The 21,879-nt window shown below is 47.9% G+C and overlaps 1 protein-coding gene across 5 annotated transcripts in view; it reads left to right on the top strand.

Moving 5' to 3' along the window:
• Window positions 1-21,879, top strand: part of klf12b (Kruppel like factor 12b) — a 69,381-nt gene that overhangs the window by 17,177 nt on the left and 30,325 nt on the right. For 4 of the 5 annotated variants that reach the window (XM_061841670.1, XM_061841671.1, XM_061841673.1 and 1 more), the window contains one exon: window positions 19,348-19,430. The exons of the other annotated variant lie outside the window; for it this stretch is intronic. In XM_061841670.1, the coding sequence (XP_061697654.1) occupies window positions 19,348-19,430 (83 nt within the window). The remainder of the gene's footprint in view (window positions 1-19,347; window positions 19,431-21,879) is intronic. 5 annotated transcript variants of the gene reach the window in all.

Consider the following 21,879-nt stretch of genomic DNA (forward strand, 5'->3'; position numbering starts at 1 on the left):
TTTGAGAGTTTGAGCGCACGTGAATTTTTAACCAGTCCTGCGCGTTCACCTGTGGAAGGAAAGCTCCGTTGGAACTTTTTTCATCTCACCGTTCTGTAAATGCCGCCAACTTTGTGCATTTTTTTCGTTTCGCTTCAATTTACGACGTCGTTCACTTCTCACGCCTGACAGTCTCACTTGTGCCAGCACAGTCACGAAACAAAACAAAACCGCACGGCGATAATTCAGCATCTGGTCTGATATTGTTCAACCCGGGCATCAACTAATTCATTGTAACTTGGAAACTTTGAATGTCGCTCTTGTAGTAAAGCGAGGAAGCCATATCAGTGTCAAAAGTGCAACACTGCGTGTGAATGTGTGTCTTCCACACTGCCTCATCGACAAGGAAGCGAGTGTTTTATTCCTCGCTGACGTCATCTGATCTGATTGTATTTTCAGGCTTTTTCGCAAGTAAGTTTCTTTGGGCTTGTCCCTTTCGGGGTCGCCACGGCGTGTCATCTCAGTTTGCCGCAGTTTTTACGCCGGACGCCCTTCCTGACGAAACCCTTCTCAGGGAGCGGAGGCCCCCCAGTGGGATACGAACCCACAACCCCTGGTTTACCAAACCAATGAGCCACGGGGCCTCTCGCAAGGTTCTGATTAAAAAAAAAAAAAAAAAAGCAACCAAAAAAAATCAGTTTCAGCTTTGGCATGCTGCTAATTTTGTTGGCTATTTGTCACATTCAATTTTGGACCAATTTTTAATATTGGACATATTGTAAATGCAAATTAGTCAGGTTCGGGGTAAAAACTGTTGCCATTGTGAAAGGACCATTTCATATTGTTAACTGTCATAAAGTGCCTCATCTTCCTTTCTACGACATAAACGCGAGGCTTATTTCCTTGCAGTTGCGCCGAGTGCTCGTTTGATGTTTGCGACGTCGTTCGTTTTCACGAGCGAAAGTTCTTTGAAAACACGAGACGGCACGTACGGTCCCCGTCGGTGTCTGCTCTCGTCGTGTTTCTTCCCGTTGTACATCCATTCTTCTGTTCTCATCTTCGCAGCCCTTGTTTGACGTTTCGGGGGAATACGCTTCGCCAAAAAAGAAAAAGCGAAACCGTGCGTGCGTGACGTGCCGATGACGTCGCCCGTGATGGTGGCGTTTCAAGTCTGACGTGACGTGCAAGTTAAAGAAGCTTCGGTACAGTCGCCGTTACGTTTTGGGCAAATGCCGACACGTATACGATTTGAGAGGCTCCACTTTCGTCTGCAGAGTGAGTAGAACTGCACGACATCATACTAGCGAGTTTTGCCAATATTTCGCTTGTCTTAGTCGGCTCCCAGGATGATGCAGTGCAGTTTTGCACCAAATCACCACTCAGTGATTTCCAACCTTTCCAGAGCCCAGGCACGTATTTTACAATTGAAAAAAAAAAAGTAAATTTCACCAAAAATGGGATCGATTAATTACCGTATGTACTTCCTGCCGTCTAATACAAGAGGATTTTTCTGTCATTGTGCCTCACTGGTATAAATAGATGAATAAAGACACATTATTTCTCGGAATAAATGTTTTTTTTTTTTTTAGCAATTACATAAAATTGGATAACTTCCCACGGCACACTTGAAGAAGCGCTCACGGCACCCTGTTTTGGGAATCACTGAAATAGACCACGACTACTATAAACGAATCTGACAATATCAGTTCATGATTGAGTTCTTGGGTTGGGCCTCGTACTGTGTTTGAAGCGTCTGATGGCTTTTTGCGTCCAAGGCCAAGGCGGTTTTCTTCTAGTTGGGGGGAAAAAAAACGTGACCTGTCAGTCGTAGCTACACGTGTCATCGGCGACTCGGTTTGCAGGCACGACTCCCTCGCTAAAAGATGATTTCAAATCTCAGAAAAGGAGCCACGGCGGAAATGACACAAACGGTCTGACGTAACCGTGGCTGGACTTGTGGACTCGTGAAGGTGACTTGAAGAATAAAGCCGCGGTGCGTTCCCGGATGACATGCTTTGAAGAGCTTTTGGGTTTTGGGTGTCGCTAAACAAGACCGAACCTTCAACCGTTGTTGTCTCGGCAAGTCCAAATTTTGCGGCACGCTCGAGTAGTCGTTGCGGACTGTGTTGCCTCACGTCGTAAACCGCACGATGTGATCCATTTCCAGTCGTAATCCCCCCGTCAGCGTCTCTCCGGTCGCTCCTATTGTGGTTCGACCCCCACCCCCAACGCCCCCTTGGCTGTCCACAGTCTTGCGATTGCGATCAGCTCAGGTGGCGGCGCCGATGGCGGTGGGGGGGGACTCAATTAAAAAGGCAATCACCGACGGGCAGGCTCTATCTGTCCATCAACACCGGGCCTCCCGGGACATGTAATCAGCCTCCGCTAAGAGCCGTCTCCTTGTCCGACGCACAAATTGCTCACCCGCCGAGAGACGGAGTTTGTCAGGAAGTTCTGACCGCTCGTTCGGAATGCCCAGCATTAACCCTAATCAGCTGGGTTAACCGTTGCTGTATCGACAAACCCGCCGGATGATTGTTCCGCTTGGGGGTCTACGGAGTGTCCGACGTTGATTAGCGGCAAGTCCTGCAGGTCTCCCAATGACTTTAAGCCAAAAGGAGAGCCACGTACACGCATTTACATTGCTAATTCCGACTTGGGCGCATGTGAGATGTCACAGAGAGACTGACAATCTTGACTTGATACAGCGGAACCTCCAAACCTGATCTACAACTCGCGCGGTTTGGATTTTGAACAAAAGGTTCAGAAAAAGGGGCAAAAAATGTGACGTTCAAACTAAACTTGTTGCACACATTTTACATTTGCAGTGTACGAAACATAATCGTCGTGAGTTCTCGGTGCAACTAAAGATGGATCATCTTTGCCAAGACTCCAGCGTTACTTCACTCACTCAAAGTTAGCGTCAAACGTTGGCGTCAACCCTGCAACGCAAGTGTAAAAATGTGCTTGTCACTTTTGTTCTCGATGATCCGGTGGAGGGATTTGAAGATGATTTCCATGACTATATTTTCCCCATGGAGCAAAATTGTTTCGCTGTCAGAAGGAATCGAAATTCCGCCAGCGATCGTGCTCCAGCTAAGTTTGACCGTAAATCGTCGTCGATGTCGTTGAAAAGCGCAAACAAAACATTCTGGAGTGCATCAATACGGCCAAACATGTCGAGTGGTGTTCTGATGCTTCCGGTTACTTGAACGCACCAAAAATGACGCGGTACGGAGGTTGAACGCCTGACCTGACCAAAGAACAACCTTGAGAAAATGTTGATTTCGGCTGATTTCAATGTCAGAAATTCTGGACTTAGAGTACAATGTAACAATTACTGCATTGGCTAATCATTGGACGCCGCGTCTTACCCAAAAACTGTTTTCATGCGTCAAGAGTACTGGAGCGGTACCACCCAAATAAAATCCCTCGTAGACCAAAAGATACACAAAGGCGCTTTGATTTTTCTGAGCTCTCTGCTGGTACTTCACCCTGTCAGATGGCGACAAAATCTCCCCTCCCCCCTCTCGAGTCGATTCAACCTTCGACCCCGGTGTCCAGCCCGTTGTTTGTTGACCACAAACCGAGCTAGGGGTGCACGTAGGAGCGATCGCGGCGTGTGATTTTTTTTTTTTTTTTTTTTTTCGGCCCGAGAGCAGAAAATGTTGCGCAACAACCACCCGAAGCTGCGTCTGATAGTCTAAACACTGATCTGTCCCTCGACTAAAAAAACAAAATAAAACAAAACTGAGACTGCGCCAAAGGAGTTTACCGCTCGTCAATGGCAACTTCTTGTTTTGGACTATTTCGCAGGAACGTGTTCTCGGCACACTGACCTTTAAACGCACTGAAGGAAGATTTTGATTTGCGCCTTAATAGCAGCTCATTGCGCCGAGATCTTTTTGTTGACATTTTAGCAAAAACAACCCCCCCGCCAACCTCAACCAAAAAAAACAACCAACTCGTCTCTGTTGTCACACCCTTACGAGAAGCGACTGGCGAGGGAACACTTTGCTCCCGTCATCTGATTTAAGGTTGCTTTCACGTTTCCATGGCGAGGATGGAAAAGCATGCCAATGTAGGGCCTGACTGGATTCCCAGTGTCTGGCCAAATATGGGTCGCTCACAAGACTACAATGAGCCCGCTGCTTTTAACCTTTCGTGCGCCGCTTTAATTTGAGCTCCGATGTAAAGACGTTGCCGGCATGGCACTCTGAGTCAACTCTTAAAGGGGGTCGGGGGGGGATTACGTCAACAACATGTGGAACCCATTTAGGTAGTCCTGGCATTCCACAAGGTCTTTGGCGTCCACGCAAACGACTTCCCGCCACGGAGCGTAACTCCCCGGGTGCGAACGGCTTCCACCAGGTATCGGCTTGGCGGACGGTCCTCCCCCAAAATAAATACAGAAAATTACCAAAGGGGTTCGATCGTGACCGCGTGACTAATTGATGTAAACACAGCGAGGCTTTTATTAATGAAGTGCAGTTGGAGAGCCCTAGCAGGTCAAACAGAGGAGGAAAAACTGCACGTTTGACGCATTTGAGTGTCCACGTGCTGGATTATTTTGAACTGGAGAAGATACGAGCACCCGCTGCCTGGTTTTCCTATTGACGCCAAGTCCGGCACACACGCCCACGACCACAAAACTGACAAAACTCAATGACAACTTACAAATTTCACAGTGTGAAATTCCCATCTGTGTTTGAAGGTGGTGTTCATGGTGGGTTCGGGCCACTTCCAGGGGTCCTACCTGAACAAACTGCAAAGGGATTCGCTCGATAGCCATCAAATTTTAACTCCCGGTATTCGGTAGATGAGGCCGAAGATCGGGCCTCCCCATTGCCCAACAAACTAATCACTTTATTCATCGTGTTTTCTGTTTGGAAGGGTTCTGTTGTGTCAGATCGTCAACCGTACGTCATGGTCCTGTCGGTGCAGCCCTGGCTGGGCGGGTCCCGGCACACCGGAACTGATTCGGAGGCGGACACCTGCGCCTCATCCTCGTCGATTAACCCCCGTATTTATAGGACCCAGGGGACGACTGGTCTTCGCCAGATCGTCGCAACTCATGCCCCGTTCCCGCACTCCTGTATTCTTGATCGTGAACCCTGGTGTGGCGATTTCCGCCTGTCCTCCGACCGACCCCGTAAGCTTGACATCTTTGATACTCCTGCCTTCTCTGAGCGACCCCTGCCTGCCCGCGGACCTGCTCTCTATCCGCTTGACTGTCGGCCTGATCCCCGATTTCGGAAAAACACTTTTCCCAAACTGCCTCTGTGTCTCCGGAGTCCTGCATTTGGGTCCTCCTCTCTACCGATGGGTCGTGACAGAACGATCTGGCCAAGACCAGTCGTCCCCTGGGTCCTATAAATACGGGGGTTAATCGACGAGGATGAGGCGCAGGCGTGCGCCTCCTAATCAGTTCCGGTATGCTGGGACCCGCCCAGCCAGGCCTGCACCGGCAGGACCATGATACCGTATGTCGAAGACCGAAGCGATAATCAGTGGAAATTTTTTTTTTTTTTTTTTTTTTTCACGAGAGCTTTTCGGTCAGGCAATGTCAAGAAGATCCAGAATGACCTGAGCATACGTTACTTGTGGAAACCAAAACTGGGTCATTTCCAGACAGCGCTAGCCTTGGCGAAAACTTACACGTTTTCACGCGAGTTGCTGACAGTCCTTCCTGGAAAGGAGTCAGCCTCGGCGTGTGGCCGCGATTTGCAACCGCGCAGTCCTGTAAACCATCTCGGCCGCTCTTTGGAGGTGCACTCAGCGGGCAAGCCATTGTGGAACTTGTATGTACATACGGCGTATCCCCCGGGGGTGGGGGGGGGGAGGTGGCGGGGTGAGGGAAGGGCCACTTGCTAGCACGCATTAAGACATACTGAACCTTACATGTTAGAGCACCAGCCCCACACACGGCCCGGGGGGAGGCGGAGGGTTGAGCGAGGGTGGGGGGCTGCGGTGGGGGATAAAAGGATACAGAGAGAAACCCCATTAGGGCAGGAGTGAAGTGGCATTCCATATAGAGGAAGCGAGGCATGCGGGTGGTGGGTGGGAGGCATGCAGGTTGTTGTACTCCCAGCTGCACCTCCCTGTATGGGCACAAGATAAGAAATGTTTCATTTTGACTTCAAGTTCACCACGACGACGACGTGGGTTAGCGTTCCCTCCGAGGGATTTTACTGACATCAATGTCTTTGCACGGGGGGGGGGGGGGACATATCGTTATGTTTCACAAGAACGTGCTATTAGAGTTTTAGCACCAGAAATTGAACTCGCTTTTACAAGGCCCTTTTTTTTTTTTTTTAAATACGTTGTAAACTAACGTGTGCTTTGGTACCGCCGTTTGCGCCTGTTCCTGGCAGCCGCTTGCGGATACCCGCTTGTTAAAACTCGACACTTTAACAAGCGGCGGAACACAGACACTTGTCATTATCTTAAAAAAAAAAAAAGTCCAAATTGTCCAAAAAATTGGGAGCGTTCCTTCGGGTAAGGTCAAGTTGGCTGATTTAAACCTTCACACGTTTTTCAGTTGTATTTGATTCAGCAAAACTGAAAATTGAGAAGAATTTGCACCACACATTTGGTTCAGTTCCAAAGGTTTTGGTTCTTGGTTTATTGAAACAAAGTCTCAGGGATTGGCCCGGTCCAAAGAGAGGAAGCGCGTTTCTTCTTGTTGTGTACATTGTGTTGAAGTACCCACACATTGTGCGGGAAAACACAGAGAAATTCGAGCTTAAAGTCAAAATTTGTCTAACAAATTCGACAAGACTGATATGAATTTCTAGGGTAGTGAATAATTTAGCTCCCCATTTTTTTGCCCAGCATGAGTTTTTGTTTCAACAAAAATAAAACTGCACTGTCAGTCGTCCTTTAATTTGTCAGCACTTAGTTTATTAATAATGAAAAGTGTCTGCGGTCATGTCGAGTCTTCGCTCGTCTTCAAAATAAAATATGAATTTGAAGGACCAGTTCTGGCAGCTGAGAGGGTACACAAATATCGATTTGGCTCGCTGTTAGCGTTTGCGTTAAGCACACTGGTTTTTGCAAAAGTTTTTTGTCGTTATTGTAGTTGGTAACTTTGGTGACACGTGACGCAAATGATCACTTCCTCATTGGTCGTCGTTCCACGTGGCCGTCACGGAGTTTGTGGCTCGGCCGAACTCGCTATTAACCGCGCATTCCGATTTGTGATCCAACAGGTCAGTTTTCGGAGATGCTTTTTTCAAAACGGACGATTAAACGGTGAGCATCCGGAAGGCCTCTGAGAATACAATTTTACTCACAATGAGAAGTAGTACTCCCGTCGCTGACAGTGGAACGCCGCTACTTGTCTTCGTCAGTCCCGGCAGGGCGTTCATTCACCTTATTAGCGCTCGCTGGCAACTCTGTGTGTGTGGTTCTGGAGAACAGGGGCTCGGGAACCTTTTCGACTGAGAGCGCCATAAATGCCAAATATTTTAAAATGTAATTTCAAAAGAGCCGTGCAATGTTTTCAAAACGAAATACTTGCGCATTTATCTTACTCGTGAACGGAATTCAATTTGATTTGCCATCATGATGGTACGATGGTGAAGAGTTCTTGCCGACAAAGGCGTGTTTTTTATTTTTTGGATGATCTTGTCTTTATGCAAAGTTGTCGATGTTTATTGGCAACATCGAGGATGAATGCTTTGGCATCCTCCCCATCTGTGAATTTAGACACACAGCAGAACCGTCTTTCTCCACAAAGATTGTCCATTCTTGTCAAACCCTTCGTTTGGTACTCATATATATATATTTTTTTTTTTTCTTTGACTGACCTTCCATAATTAGTTGCTCATATCGTCGTTCGACCCTTTTGCACCGACGCGCGTCGACTCCCACGGCAAACTACGGCAAGCCCACTAGGACAAACTGTCTATGCGTCATTTGTGTTGCGTGCATGACAGAAATCACGTGTACAGCATGTCGTTATGAGGGCTCTGCGAGCCGTATGGACCCCACAGAAGAGCCAGGTATGGCCCGTGAGCCGTAGGTTGCCGACCCCCACGCTGGAGAACAATGGCGTCGGTTTTTGGTCCGTACGTCCTTTCGAGGGGATGTGACCGTAATTCCGTCCTCTCGCCCTCCTCACATAAGAACCTCGGCGTTTATTTACGCGCTCTTCGGGTTTTTGTCTTGTGGAGGGTTACGGTCGGGCGGGGGCTCAATCATTCCGGCGGGGTGTTTAACTTCTTTCTCACGGTTACATCAAAAGTGATCGTCAATTAGGAAGAAAAGCGCCCGGGGCGCTGTCACAAATCGCGTTGACTCGCGAGCCTCGAGTAACGCCACCTCACGTTAGAGCTGTCACGGTCGCGGCTTGTTTCGCCGCCGTTCCTCTGCAGCGTTTTGGGAGGCGCATGATGCAAGAGGATGTCACACTCTTCTCCGGAGCAGGAGCGACGCGAGTGTGAATTAGCACACACTGTGGGTGGCTGTAGGTGGCAGCTTGCGCGCTGAATGGGCTTCTATTCTTCTGCTCTCATGAGCGAGACGCTCGCGTGGATTTATGTGCGAAACCGCAGCTAGGTGGGTGGAGACAAAGGTCACAAACAAGGCGTGTTTGCTCCAGTTGCTGTTCCTGCGAGGTAGCCAGACTCCACTCATTTGAGCGAGTTCAGCCTTGTGTACTTTCGGATTCAGACATCTCCAATGGATGGCACCGTTTTTACATTATTTATTCATGTACAGCGCTGGTGTTCTATACCTACTTCGGTTAGACTCGCCCTTTAAATCTCAATTCATTATTTGTGTTGATGGCTCCTTGATGATGGGAAAATTATTTTTTGTGTCGGCCACAAACGCAGGCCACGAATGGTGAAATATTTTAAGTAAATGCAGAATGGAAGCAGAATCAAGTAGTTTGATACGTCGAGATTCAGTCTGAAAATTGCAATTCGTTCATGGCTTTTTCAGGGCCCAATTGGAGTCCTCGCCGATTCGTGCGCGGCCTTAATAAATACAGTACATTTCTGTCACGTACAATGCTGCGCCGCATTTGCACTTCCCCACATATTTATTCATAGCTACAGTACGTCGTTCGCGTGCAGTTGCCACATCCACCGGTGTCGTCGTTCTTCGAAGTTGTAAATATGTAAACCGATTGTTGATTCTTTGATATCATTGTGGTGCGCTGGAACTGTCCAAAACTGGAATTTCCCCCATTGCGAGACTCATAAAAGGCTTCTATTCTCTTCCTAAGCGCTCTTGAGGAAGCCGGCGTGAGAGGCAGACAAAACCAAACAGCACTTGAAACTTTCTGGAGTTTTATTCCTCCGAGCGAGCGAGCGAGCGGCCTCCCCGGGGAGCAATGTGGGTTTTTTTTTTTTTTTTTTTTTTTGCAGAGGTCAGGAACTTTTGCACAGGCAAGAAACCCCCAAGATTTATGAATGATTTCCCCCCCTGGCACATTTAGACATGGCTGATGAAATGAAATGCAGGTGCTTTTTTTTTTTGATTCTTATGTTCATTTTATTCATGCAGCCAAGTCAGCAAAACTTTTCCAACACATGGTTTTCATATGCTCGCCGCTCACAACATTGCACTTTCTGCTATTTTGGGTGAGCTCATTTACCTTAAGTGAGGGGGGCTCTCGGTATTACGCAGTGCAGCTGCACGCTTTATTATTATTAGACCAGTTAATATAACGCTGGCCGGGGAAGAGGAGTTCACAACGTTCAGGGAGAGATTTTTAAAGCGTGTTGAAAATAATTCATTTCGCATTCCCCCCCCCCATCGTCAATCAAGGACATTCAGAAATTTAGCTTTTTTTTTTTTTTTTTAAAAATGTACGATATTCTCTGTCAATTTACCTCATGAAATGGCGATTGATTATTTTTTCCTCTTCTGGCCCACATTGCCAAACTCATTTTTCCGCGGGCCACATTGTAGTTGTGGTTTCCATCAGAGGGCCGTTAGGGCTGTGAAACAAAAATATTGAATCATCTCATCATATTTACAGTACATCATCAATTTATGAAGTAGTTTTGGAATCAGAAATCAACTGTCATGTTTTTTTTTTTCCAACTATTCATGTTTGGTAACACAAAAATGCTTGTAATATCTCAACTTCACCATTTATGATTCACGACAATTAGAAATTTTGGTCCCGATTTTTACAAGAATCACGGAAATTGAGAATGTAGATTTGGCTTCGCGGGCCGCATACACTCATGTGGTGGGTCGGATTTGGCCCCCCGGGCCTTGAGTTGGAACCCCGCGTTGTGGACAAAGAAAAGCAAAGTCATAATTTTGCAGTTTTTGTCTGTAATCAAATTGCACGCTTTCGTGTTTGCCAGATGGGAAGGGGAGCGCTGATATGCCCCGGAGCTAATTATTACCCCTGTCGTATCGCTGCGGGGGTGGGGGGTGTCGGGGGGGGGTGTTTTGTCACCTGATCCGGATCAGCTCGCGCACACTCGTGTTGTAACATTGCTGTTTTTATTTGGACATTCTTATTTTGTGTTTGTCAGTGAAGGGAGTAAACTTCAGCTGCATCAGGCGACTTTGCCCCCCCCCCCACCCCCAAGCCACCCTCCCCCAATCCTCACATCTCCAAAGGATTATTAATGACACAGGACCCTCCCCTGGCAGAAATAGCCACGAAGCAAAACCAATCCACCGGAATCTGGGAACCGTTCAAGGAGCTTGTCGTATGTTGTTTATTTGTATCAACTCCAAATGGAGCGAGTTTCCTTCCAGGTTCCTCACAAGTTCTTAGCAGGATTTCATACACAATAATAATTGACCAAAATTTGTAGATTATTTCTTCTTTCTTCCCAAAATACTGTCGTTTTGTTAATCTTAAACATTCAAATGCTATTTTTTTTTGTTTTTTCACGGCATATTCAATGATTTTATATTGTGGCCATTTTCAACCTTTTGCCTTTTTTTAATCAGATTTTCAGGAAAAATTACCATTTCATTAAGACCCCCCCCCCCCATCCATAATGTTATTTTTAACGGTTACTAGAATCTTTGGCTGTTCTGAACTCCTTTTTCATCACCTGTGCTCCTGTAAAACTCTTAAGACGGCAAACTAATCGAATCTATCAACGGTAGTCACAGGCGAGGCGTACACTACGTTTCGATCCAATTTCTTCAACTCCGCATAGTTACAGGAAGATCTAATACTTGATTATTTTGCCCGTCATTAATTGTAATATTGCACAAGGGCTCCTCAAGATACTTTCAAAGTTACAAATGGTGCGCAACGAACTAAACTGCAATCCCAACGAGACGAGCGCTAAAGGAGGTTGATAGATATGCGAGCCCTCAAAGTGTTTTCCAGACAAATATTTACTGTAAACATGACTACTGTACTAGCATAAATTAGCGATACACTAGGCTGTGTTCCATGTGACTGTACGTGCAAAGTCAAGCTGTGCTATATCGGAACGCGTCTTCGTCACTAAACGCGATCAAGAACAGAAACGACATCAGCGATTGGACGTCCATGCCACGGTCCGTCCGTAATTCCCGGCCTACAGAGCGCACCTGGTTAGAAGCCTCACCCGGTACATTTGTAAAGGAAATACCATTTGGTACATACATACTCCGCAGCTGTGTAAAAGCCGCAAGTGCCCATGTTGAAACACGAGATATTTACAAAGAAAGTCGCTACACCGAGAGTTTAACGCTAGCTGCTGACGCTAGCGCCGCGCTAACAGGGCCGGTTGGAAAAAAAAAAAATCATACCGGTAAAAATCACTGAGACACGGCAGTAACATGGCCAGACCGATAAAAGCCACTTCCTCAGCACATATATTCCACCGTGCACAAATTAGCCGCATCACCGCATAAACCGCGTATGTACAAAAAGTCGCGACTTATAGGTCGGAAATTACGGTCCATCAGAACAGGAGTTTTTGACACAAATCCCTTATATGACATGTAGAGTTTTGCAAAAAAAAAAAAAAAAAATGTTATTTCTAAACGGGAAGATTATGTCCATGTTTTTTTTCTTTGTTTCTTTTATTTTGTGATTCAGTCACATTTTTTTCTGACTTTATAGAAATGTGTCGAGTGCTTTTGCAGCTTTGATAACGTGCTGCGGATCTTCCCGTCTGATTTTGATGACGGGCGTTCAACAGATTCCCGTGATTTATTTGACCTGCTACCCGGGATGTTTACAACCAAACGTCAAATTATTTTGGATGTAGTCCGAGCAAGACCCCTGTCTTGATGTTCTGAACTCCCGTTTCCATGCCAGTTGTAGTATTTGGGCCGAGAAGATGACCGATGTTGTGCTTGTGTGTACGTAGCACGAGTTCCCTTAATTGTTGTCGTAGTTCTTGAGAAGGCGACGCTAAATTAGCGGTGCATTCGGCCGTGTTGGGCCGTGCTCAAAAATGTCCCCGGGAGCACCTGAAAGACTCGGATGGCTTCGCTCGCCAAGCAAAATACGGCTTAAGAGATGGAAATTCTGAGCGCCGTTCACTGAGCACCAGGAATGACTTTTTTTTTTTTGTTTTTTATGACTGAAACAAAAGGAGTTATGCCCATCTTTGTAACGAAAGCCAGACTCTCGTATAAGAAATAAAAGGCCGGCGTCAGCACCTGTTTTCAGACTTGCAAAGTCCACGTTCGTCACGTTTTTACAGGTTATTTGGGTGATGAGCGTCAACGCCGGGTAAGATTTCAAATCAATCCGAGTTTTGCTCAACTCTGAATGGGATCTTGGCAACGTCGGGCACGTCGGACCTTGGATGGCGTTTATCAACCGGACGCCTTTCGCTGGACAGCTAGAAAAAAAAAAAAAAAACTGGATAAGACCCAGCAAACGTATGGATATGATATAAGGCGCTTATGCCAGCGCGCGCTCTACGGACCGCAGGTCAAAGTCAGTTTGACCACGTCGCCCTTTGTCTGCCCGGGTCTACTTCCTGCCGACCCGACGGCGACATCGCATCCAGTCGGGCTGCGCTTCTGCGCCTTCGACATTAGCCTTCGTTGTGGCTAATTCGCTAAAATCGAGCAGCTTTGGAAGCGTCGCTGAACAGAACGAGTGTAGGAGTGTGCTGCGAGGCACGCTATGACTGTGTCACATTCGGGGGGGGGTTCCGCAGGAAATCGTTTCAGTTCTTTTTATACTGTTGCACCAATCAAAAAGGAGAAGCTTTTTTCACGTCTCATCCTCTGTGGTCGAGGCCCCGGTGGGAGGCAGAGGGAAAGTGTGTGTGTGTGTGTCGGGGGGGGGGGGCAAACTGGGGGGCTCTGTTGGCATTCTTGCACTGTGAGCTTTGCGCTCGACCGGGCCTTGGCTGTATTCCATATCCCCTCTCTACCCTTTTCTGACTCCCACCCCGGCTCCTCCTCCTTCTCGCACCCCCCGCCACCCCCCCACCCTTGCGCTGCTCAACCATTTCACCCCCCCCCCCCCCGCCCCACCAGCCCCCCCGCAGCTTCCCTCTTCCTTCTTGCTATCAACTCCCTTTATGCGCCCCAGATAATTCATTGGCGACTTCCTCGCCTCATCACTCCTCTCGACCTCCCCCGCATGCGAGGCCAACGGCGACACAGATGTAGCCCCCCCCCCCCAGCCCCCACTCCAGGCACTCCGCGTAGAACCGGGGCACCGAAGTAGGCTCGCCGACGCGGTCCGTTTTGGCCCAGTAGGTGCACGTGCGAGGGAAGGGCAGGCAAGGTGATGATTTCTTCCATTCGCTTGAGCAAGTCGAGTCGAGCTTCACTTTCACCTGAAGAAAAAGTCCGGCACGAGCCGGGAGATGAGCCGGACGGGTCCTTGCGCTCGCCCGTGCGGAGATAACCCGCCGTGGTGTGCGACCGAGCTCGCGCTCGCCTCTCGTCTTTTCCGCTAATCAAAGCAATCAACGGGAAGCTGAGAGCTTAAATCCGCGTCGACCAGCATCATAAAGCTAACAATGCCGAGAAGCAGACAGAAAAGTTTTGTTCCGGGCCTTCAGGCTTATCGCTGCATAATTCATCTTTAGATGATCGCATTTTTCGCTATATGCTTCATGGTTTTGCTTTCATTTGTTCAACCTTTTTACTCGTCATTGTTGTCTATGAATGGCACCGACTCAGAATTTGAGCCACGGGGTGGACCGGCGGACTTTTATTTGACACTTTTTGAAACGGCGCCAGATCCTGGGACTGGTGTCATTTAACGATCTGACTGTCAGAGTCTGTGCTGCAGTATCCCGCTTTGCTAGGTTCCGTGTCACCAAAGACAGATGAGCATGAATGCTGGGTCAGAGGTTACGGTAATGTTGCAGGATTGCTGTGGCCCAGAAAGAGGCAATGTGTCCGCATCACTCACATTTGAAAAATGTACGGGTGTGGTCAGTCATGCCCGCGGATATAAAGTCACGGGTGTGCTCCACCAGTCATGCCCGCGGATATAAAGTGGCGGGTGTGTGTTCTGTTTGTAATGATGAGTGTACCCCTTTAAGAGCAGGGGGCGGGGCGGTGTCAGGGAAACTAGGAAGTAGAAGTAGGCTGAGCAGAGAGCGTGCGCTTCACCGCACTGGATCGTTTTTCATGTGCGCAACAAGTGCGCAGTTGCGCAGTTGGCGCAGCTTAGAGGGAACATTGGCCAATGCTACACAAAATAAGCTGGGTCTTTCAATATCTATGTATTTCCACTCGTGACAAATTGTACGTGCGTGATTTTTCGTGCTCGACTGTGGAGATGGCGCAGACGTGGCCGTCAAATCGCGGCGACTGCTACGTATTAAATGGGCAGAGGCATCGGGACACGCCTCTTCCTGTAGTGCAGTTCTTCAGCCCACTTTGTTCCCCAACCTCCATTAAGGCAAAAAAATGCCGGAAAACGTACGACCGCTGAAATAACGATGATCTCATCTCAATGTACTCACAAATGTATTTGCTTTGCGTGACTGCGCACAGGTTTATTGGACCTTCTGCATTTTTATGCGGGAGCTGTGACAGTCAATGTCTCGCCGGCGTGGACAGATGAACAAATCCATTTCCTGAAATGGAATCATTTGCCGATGATCTCCCATGGCACGAATTTCAGAAATCATTGCTTTCAGACAGTTTGATAAAAATGCAAGTAATAAAACACATTTAATATTTTATCATCATCATATGTAATAATTTGCAACTGCACTTTTATGTATTTAAATGTTTTATATCATAATATAATAATATATTAATAATAATAAATTCATATATTTGGAACCCCGCACAGACAACGGGACAGATGGGCAAGGCTGGCCAAAATTGATGACTGGCCATAAACGTGGAACTCTTTAATTTTAACTTTTATTTTCTTATTTATTTATTAGTATATATTTAACAACAACTGTGCCTTGATGTTTTATCGGTTTTGTTTTGTTTATTTTTTTTTTTTTTTTTTACCCAAGATGTTCTTTGATTTTTATTCCATTTTATTGCACTTTGTGGAGAAGCACTCAGCATTGCATTGTACGCACCGCGTATAATGACAATAAAGGCTTTTGATTTGATATTTACTGAAATTCACAAAAAGTAAAAGCAAGCCAAGCGTCCGCTGCGTACCAAATAATAAACGTCGGATCTCGCAAAGGTTCTTCGGCGTTGAGGGATTTATTGATATGTAGTCGTCGTCGCTCGGGTGACCCACTTGAATTTCTTCCGCGGTTCAGTTCCCGAAGCTCGTTTTAATGAGCAACATTGACATTTGGTAACCACATCCGCCCGTCCCCCCTCCCCCACTAGTTTCATTTGCAGTGTCAATTTTAGTTGAGCTTTTTTAGTATTACTAGTTTCAAGTTGGGTGATGGATTTTGTTTGATTGCTTCCAAATTTTGAACCCCACACAGACGACGGGACAGATGGGCAAAGCTTGATTGGGGGGGAACCAAGTTTTGCCATGCTGGCCATAAAACGTGAAACTCTTTATTTTTAACATGTATTTTATTATGTATGTATTTATTTATTTATTACATATTTATATATTATTGTCTTGCCACGGAGAGCTTGCTCGAGTCGACTCTTTGAATCGGGGCGAATTCCATCGATCGACATTCTCAAAATGGTTGCTGGGGCACGAAATCCATCGCCGTTGGACGGTTGCGGTTGTCGTGGAAATCGTTTGGCCGCTCATCCGGGCTTCGTTGGAACAGATTAGCCTGAGTTGCGGCGGAGAGTCTCAGCATTTTTTTTAACTCCCAATGAGAAGAAAAAGGGGGCGGCACGGTGGGGCAACAGGTGTGGACGTTGGACTCACACTTCTGAGGACCGGCGTTCAAATCCCAGCCCGCTTGTGTGGAATTTGCATGTTCTCCCCCCGTGCCTGCGTGGCTTTTCTCCGGGCACTCCGCTTTGCTCCCACATCCCAAAAACATGCAACATTAATCAGTGACTCTAAATTGGCCGTAGGTGTGATTGTGAGTGCGGCTGTTCGTCTCGATGTGCCCTGCGATTGGCCGGCGACCAGTTCAGGGTCTACTTTGCCTCCCTCCCAATGACAGCTGGGATATGTTCCAGCACTCCTGCAACCCTTGTGAGGATAAGCAGCAAAGAAAATGGATGGATGGATGGATAGAAATACAGTTCTCGACCACAATCCGTTCCAGAAAACGGTTCGAGAACCAAATCAATGTTTCCCATTGCGGTGAATGGGAAAAAGAAATAATGCGTTCCGAGCCTAGAAATTTGGCTTTTTTGAAAGCATTTTTTTTTTTTTTAGCTTTTCGTTGAGAATAAAGTGACTTCGGATGAATGAGAATCAAGCATCTCTTCAACCTTCAACCAAAATTTTTCTCCTGGAAGAGCGGTGTGTGTATGTTTAATGCAAAAAAAAAAAAACAACCAAAAAAAGTGTTCTGTTTATTTCGGCTGCTCGAGCTTCAGCGTTAGCTTTTTCCTCGAGGGATTTTAGCTTGTTGGAAGAAGAAATGAAATGCCTCAACACTCCACTGACTTACCCTCCTCGCTGCGTCTGACTCCCCCACACACCTGGGATGGCCATTTTATTTCAGAGTGCAGCGAACGGAAAGGTGATCTTAATCTACCCTGCGCCGCCGCCCCCGCAGCCCCCCGCCCGCCCGTTCGCTATCTGGCGCACAGAGAGCTCGCCGATGGACACAAGTTCACGGTCGCCCGCACAGCGAACGCAACCGACGAAGACTTATGAGATGCATTGTTTGACTACTTTGAGCAAAGGAAGCTCTTCGGCGGGCCGGCGGCGGAGGTATTCGGAACTGCCCCCTCCTCCATTATCTCGTTAGCCCGGCGCCAGGCGCCCCTCGCCGCTGTTTGCACTTTGGCCGTCGCAGTCGCAAGCGGGCGGCGTGCGGCGGCCATTGATTTCCCACGAATAGCTCGCCGCGGGCCAGTTCATTACGAGGTTGTTCTCACACACACACACACCCACCGCCGGATTAGCGGGAGCGGCGGGTTCGAGAGGTGCTTTCATTTTCGTTTGCTGGCCGACTTTGATTTCATTCGATGGCGTCGAAGTCAAAATCACAAATTTGGCCCAATCGGGCTTTATCTGGGAAAACAAGCTGTTTACCTTTCCCTGCTACACTCCCTTTGCTCGTTGTCGTCGGCGCACGGCTCGAGGCTGGACTCTGGCTGCCGCTCCGCTCGCTCAAACAGTTACCATGGCAACGCTATCTGGGCCCACCAAGACCCGAAGCCGAAGGACATCGCCGGACAACAATACTAGAGCGGCGCGGCCGGGGGTACCTGAGGGACTTAGACCTGGGAGGGAAGTGTGTGGGTGTTGTCGGGGAGGGGTTTGGAGGCGGAGGCGGCAGATTGAGAAGACCTAAATCCCCCCCGCCCCTCCCCTCGACAGTTCTGCCTCCACCAGGATTAGCCTCGCGCCGGAGAAGTCGCGGACGATATGTGGCATTTAATCGGGCCTTTGTTTCGGGGTAAATTCGAGGTCTGAGTGGGCCATACAAGGGCGGCTTAATCGCCGTTTCCTAACCCGCCGATTTAGGTTCACTTCGCTTGGGTTAGTTGGACGTGCTCGTTGCACTTTTCGTGCAGCGTGCGGCGTTCCCCGGGCCACGCTTTGTGGACGGTTCCGGTAGACGATGCCGTCAACGTGGAACTTTAGGAATGGAATCGCAACAAAATGGTGTCAGGTGGTAGTCGGTACTTGTGACTAATTCTTGTTTATCGCCACGTGAAGGTTGATCCCATTTGGTGGAAACGTCGCTTTCGAGGGGGGGGGGGGGTTTCCGTGCGCCGTTCATCGCTCGCTGGTTTCGTTCTTGATCTCTCGAGCGGTCGCAGCGGGGACCCAACCGAGTCACAGCGGCACCGTCGGAGGCGACTCGCCGTGCTTGTGTTCTACACTTTTTGCAACCTAAAGCCAGTGGCGGCCGAGGGCGGTGGGGGGGGTGTTGGTGGTGCAGAATATACGTTGCCGTTAGCGGCTCCGTTGCAGCAATTACAGGCCACCAGATAGAGGCTGAGTGCTCGGGGTTGGGGTTGGGGGGTGTTTCGTCGCACACGTTTGTTTGCTGTGCATTTGCAGTTTTTTTTTTTTTTTTCTTTCCTGAATGACACGAGGAGCCGTGACCCGACCCGACAGCGGTGTTGCAACAACTGTTGAGTAACTACTTATACAAGCGAATTTTTCTCCACCGCTGCGAGACGAAGGAGCCCCGCGGCGGCCCACCAGGCAACCAAATGTCTTTATTAAAACAGCACAAATGACTCAGCTCATCTGAATTCATGACAGAATTTGGTCATTGTCAGAATTAAAAGTACATCATTGGGCCTCTGCATTCATTTGTCTCTCGCGAGTTCTCCTTTTGTACTACAAACTTCTACATCTTGGTTCCGTTGGAGTCCGCTAATTAGTCCTTTGGTGCACCGTGGTGTAGTTCAGCCCTTCCAAAACGGGTCACAGGTGTACTGGTACTTAATCCCAGCTGACTTTGAGTGACTGGTGAGGGATACCCTGAACTGGTCGCCAGCCAATCTCAGGAATAATAATGACAACAATAAAAGTAATGAACGATTTTGCGGACGGGCCGGCCCTACTTTAATAACCCTTCGTGCTGTCGTGTCTAACGGTCACAGTCACCCTGATGCTGTCCCCGTAACCCTCGGGAGGAACCAAGTTTGGGGAAACCATCGATGCAGTTTTCTACGCCACTTCTCACCAGACAAAAGAGCTCCCCGGATTGGTTGCCAGCCAATCACCCAGTGAGAATGGATCCCACGCGAGCTCCGCGGCCGCCAGCGAACTACTACGGCATCTGCTTCCGTTTCCCAAACGCTGCTCTTGCTCTACTTTCTAACCTTTTAGGGTCGTTTGTGACAGACAGATGTAGTCGGTTGTTTGCTCCTTTCCAGTTCCGAACCCAACACGCTCACGCCTCCTCTTTGTCCCCTTCGCAGGCCGCCGAAGAGACAGGATGTTAATGCTTGACGGAATGCCTGCAGTGCGAGTCAAAGCCGAGCCCCTGGAATCGGAACAAGGGGTAAGCGAGCAGTTGTTTGCCGTTTCTACCGACCCCCCCCCCCCCCCCCGCTTTCCTTCCTTCTTTCCTCCTCCTGGTATTGGGCAGATAATCACTCCCAGGCTTTGGCGAGCGAGACGGCGAGCGTGGGGGCTATGAGGAGTGGTCGGAGAGCATGGTAGCGAGGAGGAAGAGAAGGAGAGCCGCAGCTGGGACAGGAATGCATTAGGAAGGAGGAGGTGTGCAAGTGTTGGGGGGCGCAGGGGGGGTTGTTTGGGAGTCTGTACTAGTTGGGGGTATTTGTCAGTGGGAACGCTGTGTCACATGAGAAACTCAGAATCTGTCTGCATCTTTGCGTACCCTCCCCTTGCCCTTCTGTCCTACAAACATGAATAATCTTCACGCGCAAACACAATCCTCGTCTTCTTCCGAAAAACACTATCACAGCTTGGTCCCCCCCCCCAACACGCTCCCCTCGCGCCTTCCACCGCCAAGTATGAATCACAGACGCACAAGTTAAACGTCGCGATTGCGCTCGACTCCCGATGGGCGCCATTGTCTTTCAAACGGAGCCGACTCCCGGTCGGGTTCGGGTTCGGGTCCGTGACGACGTTACCTCGTGCGGGCTTTGCGTGGCCCTCGTACAGTATCAGGGCTCTCCGGTCCGGCATACCTATAAATAAAGTGGTCTTGTTATGGAGAAGCGGTTGCTAGGCTACAGGAGCTTTGTGTTGGTGCTACAGCTGTGTGTGTGTGTGTGTGTGTGCAGGTCACTACATTTCTGTAGTGATGATACATTCGTGTTCACATCCTCATATCAGTCATTTCGAAACCTTGAAATCATCCCCCAAAATCACCTAAATTCTCAAATTAGGGGGAAGTCTAATTTCCATCTTGTCGCAGGTGGGTAATACATCGTGCGTGTATGGGAATACAATTCTGATGCAAAGTTGTTGCATATTTGCAAATATCTCCCGGACTTTGCAAAAATGTAATTGAGCCAACGGGTAACGTTCGGCTATGAGCCTTCTCTGTTCATGAACAATTGAAAAAAAAAAAAAAAAAGTATATTTCGGTAGTGATTAAAAGCTTGAATCATTCATAAATGAATCGACGGTGTTCATGGTTAAATGAAACGTGCCTCAACATTCCTGCCATCTTTCGTTGAGTTCTGTGGCTCAAAAGATCGATTCTGCCCTTGAGCTCGTCGAGGTACTGATATTTTTATTTATTTTTTTATTTTTTTTTTTTTCCGAATCAGGAGTGCTGCTGAGGAACTTTGCCATACGATGAAACACAAATGTGCTCATGACAGGCTTATTTTTTACGTTTTTGTCAGCGAGTAATGAAAATATTTTTTTTTTTATTAGCCATCCTGCACTTTATCCTGACCACTCGCTCTGCAGGTGTCCGTTAGGATGGGGAAAATTCGCGACGTTTTCCGTATCCGACCATCCGTTTTCTATAGCACTCGCCCTCGTTCGCTTGCGGGTCAGACGGGCCCGTCCCAGCTGACCTTGAGTGAGAGGTGAAGCCTACTTGGACTGGGCACCAGTTCAACAACAGCGTAACTTATTGAATCCTAATATACTGTATTTCTGTCAAAACAAACAAAATAACTGAATCAGTTCATAATGCATTTTGGGAGCTTTATCCATCATGAGTAGAAATTAGCGTAATTTCTGGCCTACAGAGCGCACCCGATTATAATCCTCACACAGTGCATTTGTAAAGGAAATACCATTTAGTACATACATACGCTGCACCTGTGTATAAGTCGCAAGTGACCACATTGAAATGCGAGATATTTACAAAGACTGAAGGTACACAGAGTATTCAAAGTTTTAATACCTTAGCTTAGCTTAAGATAGCAACAACACAGTAGCACAAACAGGGCTGGTTAAAAAAAAAAAAAAAAGATACCGCAGCTACTTAGTAGCAACACGGTAGCACAGCACTAACAGGGCAGATTAAAAAAAAAACATAACTCAATCACTGAGACTTGGCAGTAGCACAGCAGCAACACGCTGGCGCGATGCTAACACTAGTGCGACGCTAATGCTATCGCGGTCCCCTCAGGGCCAGTTAAAAAAAAAAAAAAACTTACCAGTAAAATCACGGCGACACGGCAGAAGCACAGCAGCAACACGCTAGTACAGCGCTAACAAAAAATGACATACCGGTAAAAGTCACTTCTTCCGCACACATATTCCACTGCTCTCAGTCCAACCTTTTCCGCTTGAGTGCCCCCATATGGCCGTTAGAAAAAAAACCCCACAGGAAGAAGGCTTATAGGCCGGAAATTATGGTATGTTTTGGTTTTTTTTTTTTAAGCAGCCTGTTCAATCTTTTTGCCTTGGAATATGAGAACCAAGTGGCTGCGAGTATTCTCATTCCTCCAGCCCGTTGAATCGATCGCAATTGGACGGTTCAGCTTGTCTTCGAAGCTGTTTTCGCCTCTCGTCCGAGA

Source organism: Syngnathoides biaculeatus, chromosome 14 (genome assembly GCF_019802595.1).
Source record: "Syngnathoides biaculeatus isolate LvHL_M chromosome 14, ASM1980259v1, whole genome shotgun sequence".
Taxonomy (NCBI): Eukaryota; Metazoa; Chordata; class Actinopteri; order Syngnathiformes; family Syngnathidae; genus Syngnathoides; species Syngnathoides biaculeatus.